The sequence below is a fragment of the Sinocyclocheilus rhinocerous genome, unplaced genomic scaffold (genome assembly GCF_001515625.1).
Source record: "Sinocyclocheilus rhinocerous isolate Xijiao unplaced genomic scaffold, SAMN03320098_v1.1 scaffold617, whole genome shotgun sequence".
Taxonomy (NCBI): Eukaryota; Metazoa; Chordata; class Actinopteri; order Cypriniformes; family Cyprinidae; genus Sinocyclocheilus; species Sinocyclocheilus rhinocerous.
Genome location: NW_015632743.1, coordinates 188,536 through 196,330, shown reverse-complemented (window position 1 = coordinate 196,330; position 7,795 = coordinate 188,536). Strand labels below are relative to the sequence as shown.

The 7,795-nt window shown below is 40.2% G+C and overlaps 1 protein-coding gene across 1 annotated transcript in view; it reads left to right on the top strand.

Annotated features, from left to right (window-relative positions):
• LOC107742988 (mRNA-capping enzyme) overlaps positions 1–7,795 on the top strand; it is a 119,045-nt gene that overhangs the window by 32,306 nt on the left and 78,944 nt on the right. Inside the window, exon 9 of the mRNA XM_016556081.1 lies at positions 6,900–7,035. Coding sequence (XP_016411567.1) covers positions 6,900–7,035 — 136 coding nt within the window. The remainder of the gene's footprint in view (positions 1–6,899; positions 7,036–7,795) is intronic.

Genomic DNA, 7,795 nt, shown 5'->3' with positions numbered 1-7,795 from the left:
AAGGACTATAATGCGATATGAGCTCGCTCAAGTACAGAGGAGCTAAACCATTCAGGGCTTTGTAAGTAATTAGCAAGATTTTAAAATGTATTCGTTGTTCAATAGGAAGCCAGTGCAGAGTTAACAGAACCGGGCTAATATGGTCATACTTCCTGGTTCTAGTAAGAACTCTAGCTGCTTCATTTTGGACCAGCTGGAGTTTGTTTATGAAGCGTGCAGAGCAACCACCCAATAAAGCATTACAATAATCTAACCTTGAGGCCATGAACGCATGAATTAACGTTTCTGCATTTGACATTGAGAGCATAGGTGGTAATTTATATATATTTTTAAGATGGAAAAATGTGGTTTGGCAGAGTTTTTTGGTCCAATAATTAAAACCTCTGTTTTTTTTCTGAATTTAGCAGTGGGAAATTACTAGTCATCCAGTTTTTTTATATCAGGTATGCATTTCGTTAGTTTTGCGAATTATTATATATTGTCGGGCCATGACTGAGCCTTGTGGTACTCCATACTGTACTTGTGATCGATATGATATCTCGTCATTCACTGCTACGAATTGATGACGGTGAGATAAGTACGATTTGAACCATGACAATGCAATTCCACTAATGCCAACATAATTTTGTAGTCTACTCAAAAGAATGTTGTAGTCGATGGTGTCAAACACAGAGCAAATATCCAGTAGCACTAATAGAGAAATACAACCACAATCAGATGATAAGAGCAGATCATTTGTAACTCTGATGAGAGCAGTCTCAGTACTATGATACCGTCTAAATCCTGACTGGAATCCTCAGCGATACCATTTCTCTCTTAGAAGGAACATAGCTGAGCACTAATGCCAACATAATTTTGTAGTCTACTCAAAAGAATGTTGTAGTCGATGGTGTCAAACACAGAGCAAATATCCAGTAGCACTAATAGAGAAATACAACCACAATCAGATGATAAGAGCAGATCATTTGTAACTCTGATGAGAGCAGTCTCAGTACTATGATACCGTCTAAATCCTGACTGGAATCCTCAGAGATACCATTTCTCTCTAAGAAGGAACATAGCTGAGAGGATACTGCCTTTTCTAGTATAGTAAAGAAGTTCATGAAGTCAATACTGCTGTGCTGTTGGGAAATGTCTGCGCCTGTTGATGCTTTATTTTTCATTAATTTAGCCACTGTAATGAATAAATGCCTGGGATTGTGTTTGTTTTCTTCTAAAAGAAACGAAAAGTAAGCAGATCTAGCAGTTTCAGAGCTTTTCTATAAGTAGAAGTAGGCTATAAGTTTCTATAAGGCGCAAGTGTGCTCGTTATACCACTGTGTTGGACTGTTTTCCTTAATCTTCTTTAAGCGTAAAGGAGCGTAGAAAAGAGAGAGTCCATAGTTTCTGTTACAACAGCAAGTTTTTCTGAGATATTGGATTTGCTGTGGAATTGAGACAAGTCAGGAAGTTTATTTACAAAGCAGTCTTTTGTGGTAGAAGTGATGGTTCTGCCATATTTGTAACAAGGAGTTGAGTTTGTAGCTTTAGATTTATGGAGTATGCACAAGACTAGATAATGATCTGAGCTATCATCACTCTGCTGCAGAATTTCAACGTCATTAACAGCAATTCCATGTGACAGTATTAAATCTAAAGTATGATTACGACAATGAGTAGTCCCTGACACGTGTTGTCTGACCCCAATGGAGTTCAGAATGTCTATAAATGCTGATCCTAATCCATCTTTTTCATTATCAACATATTGAATTTTAAACTATATTAAAATCGCCAGGAATTAAGGCTTTATCTGCAGCCAGCACTAACTCAGATAGAAACTCAGCAAATTCTTTAATAAAGTCTGTATGGTGCCCTGGTGGCCTGTATATAGTAGCCAGTACAAACGTCACAGGGGATTTATCATTAACATTTGTTAATGTTCTTCTCTGGATAATGTTATATGAAGCACCATTACTTCAAACGAGTTATATTTGAAGCCCGCCCTCTGAGAAATACTGAAAATATTGCTTTAAATTGTAGCAACACCTCCCCCTTTACCTTTTGGATGCGGCTCATGTTTATAACAGTAATATTGGGGGGTAGCCTCATTTAAAATTATGTAATCATCTGGTTTTAGCCAGGTTTCTGTCAAACAGAGCACGTCTAAGGTATGATCTGTGATCATTTCATTTACAAAAAGCGCTTTTATAGAAAGGGTTCTAATATTCATTAAGCCAAATTTTATCATTTGTTTATCTGTATTATATCTGTTTTTTATTTGTTGAACATCAATTTGTTACCCTGAAATCAATTAATTACCCTTAAATTGGTTTGGATGTTTTTTGTATTTGCTAGTTTTGGGAACAGACACAGTCTCTGTAGTATGATATCTAGGTAGAGGAGTTACCCGTTTGGCATGCTTGATACAGTTAAAGTGAAAAAGTGTAATGAGCTCTAAAGCTTCTCCATTTCATTCGGGATCTACTTTAGAAAATGATACGTTTTAATAATTATATGACTGGAAATGAGCATTGTAATCCATCATGTTGCCTTCCTCTCATCATGTTTAGTTGAAGTTGTTGCGTCTTAATCCAATTTTTAATTATTATTAAATGAATTTGAAATATTTACAAAATGATTGCTGAATATCTCCAAAACCAGAGTTTTTTTTCTACACTTTTCATTTTGGCATGTGGGCAGACACTGTCAGCGTTTGAGCCAATCTCTGTTTATTGAAGTCAAATGTGTTCCCATTCAGTCGGCTCTCTCGGTACAATACGTGACTGGGATATATCACACTCTCGCGTTATTCCCTGAAGACACCTTCATTCACATCTAAAAGGCCAATAGCATATAATGACGTGGACGCACGCGCTGAATATAAATGTGATGGCATGAGATCTATAGCTCCTCACTGCACTCTGAGAACATCCTGTGCTCAACAGTTAATACTAGTTATTGTCTTACCAGCCGGAAGTCAAAAACAAGACGTTTCTTAGCTTTGTTTTGTCTAGTGTAACGGGGTGAAGAATCACACGACAAGTAATCTCAATCAATACCCCGGAGGGTGGATTTATTGGGGTGATGGGTGCTAGTGAGAAAGGTCCAGGTAGGTGCTCCGGTGCCGTGAGTGCTCTCTCCCGTCTTCCCAGTGCAGAGGGTCCGTGCAGTGCTCCTGTGGGGCTGGTCGGTCACACGCTGCTTTCTGTGGGAAAAATGAGAGGGCGAGTTAGTGCTCAGTCTCATGGAGGAATCTCCTAGATGGCAGGGCTTGCGTGGTTTATGTAGCCGCCGCCTGATGAGGTGCAGCTGTGACCGATCAGCCTGTGATGATGATGGCCAGGTGCTCCTCGCTTGTTTCCAGGGCGACGCTGATGAAGCTTCGGGACACTCATCACACTAGCTAGTTACTTTTGTGACTTGGTGCTTAGCAGTGCAGCATTCGAGCAAGACTCCTTTCCTTCTGCCTGTGCTGATCTGAGCTGCAGAAACAGGGAATTGAGCTGATCATATTGAAGTTGAGGTGTAATGATGAACACATTTCCGTAACTGCACAGACTTTGATATATATATATATATATATGATGACTCTGTCTTTCTGAATGCTGGCGATGATTTCCCAACAATAATTGGGAGAGCATAACCAATGCCATTGAGCCGATCACGGTGACTTCTCCGCTCCCTCACGGACGGCAGCAGTCCCACATTCAAACATAACTTTAATAATAAAATAAACACAAAACTTAAAAGAGCGTGACAGGCCCTCACGGACGACTGCCGCGCAGAAACAAAACATCATAAAATCCAGGCCTGGTCCTCTCTCATCCAACACTGTCGTCACTCCTCCTTTTATCCTTATGGAGCTCCTCCGTGGGACTTGAGACCGGTGAGTGGCGCAGGTGTCGCGCATTATCACTTACTCCACCGGCCTCGCTCCGTTCCCACAGCTCTTGGCCCCACCCCACTCGTCACACTTACCTTTTTCATTTACGTATGGCAAATATGCATCACATTAAGTTTATTAGTTTATGTTAAAATTGTGTAAACCAAATTAGTTGAAATCTTATATGCAATTCAATTAAATCTTAAATTTTAGTCCTAAGTATTTTGTTTGAGTGTAGCTTCTCAACTGCTTCTAGCCTGTTAAGAAACTAGACACGAGCTACAGGTATATTTAGTGGCTCATCCAGCCTGACGTGAGGATTTGAACAGGGCATCGCTTGAAGCCAACCTACATGGCATTTGTTTTCTTAAAGGTGCTCATGGTCTCAAGGTGCGGTCACATTTACCAGTGTTTAGCACATTTTCTAAACTGAGTAATTTCAATAGGAAGAAGATTTCCCGACACAAATTTCATATCAGCTTCCAAGCTGGTAATGCAAATTTGCCGCACTGACCAACAGAAAAGCTGCTTGGTTTGAAAGTGACTTCTGTGTGAGCTGTGCTACACTATCGACAGTAGACAATGGACTCTTTTTGCCCATTACAGAGCAACAATAATGTACAGTATATGGAAAATAATGTGTTTTTTGAACCTTAAACCGCATAAACACATTGCATTACACCAAATACACAACATAATGTTCTTTTTAGCAATGTCATATGACCCCTTTAATGTGACTGCACCTGTTAATAGGGCTGTCATTATACATGTGCTAGCATTCATTTGAGCCTATAGAAACTTTGGAAGTAAGAGTTTTATCGAATAAAAATCTCCACTGCGGCTTCATCCAAGCGTTGGTGATGTTCATGCCGTGTCATCCGTCATGCATTTAGTTTGCTCTGGATGGATTTCAAGTTATTTTACATCCTGATACAGCTTATATTCCTTTCTCTTTTCAGCTGCCTGCTTTCTTGGAGCCTCCTTTTACTCTGTGCCCTTTTTGCATCCTGTTTTAGAGTTGATCGTCTTCAATTTATCATCTATGCTGGAAACATGACCGAGGAGAACACCTCTGGAGTGGTCGCTAAATTTCACTAGACTTAACCTCACCTGATTTATTTTTTCTTTGTTTAATTATGCCCATTATGAAAAGTATTTATCTTAATTTTTCTGATGGCGGTGAACCACATGAAATGAGGCTTTGCTGCTCATCATTGCGGCTCATCAGTTCCTGCAGTGTCGATGCTGCCGGGATGTATATTCTCAATCAGTGCTTTTCTTTTCAGCTGCTAATTTCTGCTCATAAACAGCCAAGAGCTGCTGAATCTGGCTAGACTTCTTTTTCTCTTGTTCTTTCTTGTTTTGTAGCTGCAAAATTTTTCAGTCACCGCTATTTGACCTTCCATCGTTTACCTGTAACATTGTGTTTCTTATTAGTAAATTCTTCTTTGTATTTGTTGGTCATTGTTAGGGTCCTCAAAGGGTCCCCAATGTATTTGGTGGTCTTTATACCAACCCTCATAAATACAAAGTTTGAGTTCAACATAATTCTCTTTGAAACATCACTCAACAGTTTGACCGCCATGTTAAGATGTTGAAATGTTTCTTTTAACCATGCTTCTTGCAAATCTTTTTATCAATATCAATACCCGGGGTGGTTGCTAAGGTATTGCTATGCTGTTGCTAAGGTACTCGGGGAGTTGCTAGGGTGTTGCAATGCGGTTGCTAGGGTTCCCGAGATGGTTGCTAGGGTGTTGCTATATGGTTGCTAGGGTACTTGGGATGGTTGCTAGGGTGTTGCTATACGGTTGCTAGGGTACCCGGGGTGGTTGCTAGGGTGTTGCAATTTGGTTGCTAGGGTTCCTGGGATGGTTGCTAGGGTGTTGCTATACGGTTGCTAGGGTACCCGGGGCGGTTGCTAAGGATTTTGCTATGCGGTTGTTAGGGTACCCGGGGCGGTTGCTAAGGTGTTGCTATGCGGTTGCTAAGGTACTCGGGGGTGGTTGCTATGGTGTTGCTATGCGGTTGCTAGGGTACCCAGGGTGGTTGCTAAGGTGTTGCAATGCAGTTGCTAGGGTACCCGGGATGGTTGCTAGGGTATTGCTATGCAGTTTCTAGGGTACCCGGGGCGGTTGCTAAGGTGTTGCTATGCGGTTGCTAGGGTACCCAGGGTGGTTGCTAAGGTGTTGCAATGCAGTTGCTAGGGTACCCGGGGCGGTTGCTAAGGTGTTGCTATGCGGTTGCTAGGGTACCCGGGATGGTTGCTAGGGTGTTGCTATGTGGTTGCTAGGGTACACATCAGTTATCATATCGGTTTTATCAAAATTAGTAATAGAAAGTCACACAGAAAGTACTGTGCAAACTTTAGATTTTTGCCACCGTTCCAAATTGACAATTACGCAACCCTAACAAGGAAAACTCTGTTTTTTATTTTTAAAAAAAACAACAAAAAACAAACTAGCTTTCTATTTTTTCTATTCTATCTACTTGTTTTTCTTTGTTTGTGTGTGTGTGTATAATATACTGTGTATATATATATACACCTTGCTACGTGTACTACGTTAGGCTAACCGAGACTTGTCATTTGCACTTATATATTGTTGCTCTTTTGTTAGTTTTGACTGCTTTTATTGTCCTCATTTGTAAGTCGCTTTGGATAAAAGCGTCTGCTAAATGACTAAATGTAAATGTAAATGCATCACTTTGGTCTGTCATAGTGAAACTTGGGCTGCTTTCTGCTTCGTTTTTATGCCCTTCCCTCCGTCACATTGATATATGTTGATTACGTTGGAACCCTTGCAATAGGCTGAATTGGAACGTCTTAAACCCTTGATCACTTGAAATACACTATGGAGTTGATTTATTATCTAAATTTTTTTCCCTACATTTATGAATTTGTTTGATGCAGCATTCTATATGTATATAGATATGCTTGGACTGTTAAATATTTAAAAAAATTATTTATGTATCATAGAGTTGTTTGAGGTAGGGGTAAATGAAACTCGATCTCATCACTCTGTCTCTTGTGCTTTTATAGGTACATGATGTTGATAGATGCAAAAGACGAAGTCCATATGATTGACAGAGACAATTCGGTCTTTCACATAGCCAACCTGGAGTTTCCTTTCCGGAAGGATCTTCGCACCCATCTTTCCAACACGCTTCTGGATGGGGTAAGTTATTGCACGGTTTGAAAGCCTGTTAATCAGGTTAGGCAGAGAGGATGTGCTCTATTTCTATACTTAATGGAGGCTCACAGGTTTGGTTTACATGAGACGGTCAAAAATAAGTCAGTGTTGTGAGCTAATGTATCTTTCTTTAAATGTTAAAGAGGATCTTGCTCTCAGACAACGCGCAAACACAGAATTAAGTTCTGTTTCGCGCCGCCTTTAACTTGAATGAACAAATGCACACAGAATTATATCAAAATGCCCATCTTGGTGAGTATGTCTTCAGTGAACGCAAACAGTCGAGAAGGCAATCTGTGTATCATATTGCATCCATGAATTGTCTCTTAGGGCCCTATTTTAAAGGGGTCATATGATGTTGCTAAAAAGAACATTATTTTGTGTATTTGGTGTAATGAAATGTGTTTGTGCGGTTTAAGGTTCAAAAAACACATTATTTTCCATATACTGTACATTATTGTTTCTCCTCTATGCCCCGCCTTTCTTAAACGCATCGATTTTTACAAAGCTCATCGGTCAGAAAAAGCGAGGTGTGCTGTGATTGGCCAGCTATCCAGCGCATTATGATTGGCCGAATACCTCAAGCGTGAGACGGAAATGTTACGCCCCTCACCATACTGTTGATGCCGTGTCCCGGCGACATAAACATTAAAACCCATTACAAACGAGGCATTTGTTGCAACCAGTGGGGACATAATTACTGATTATAATGACTTATACTGTCATTTTACGCGTTGCGTTGCAT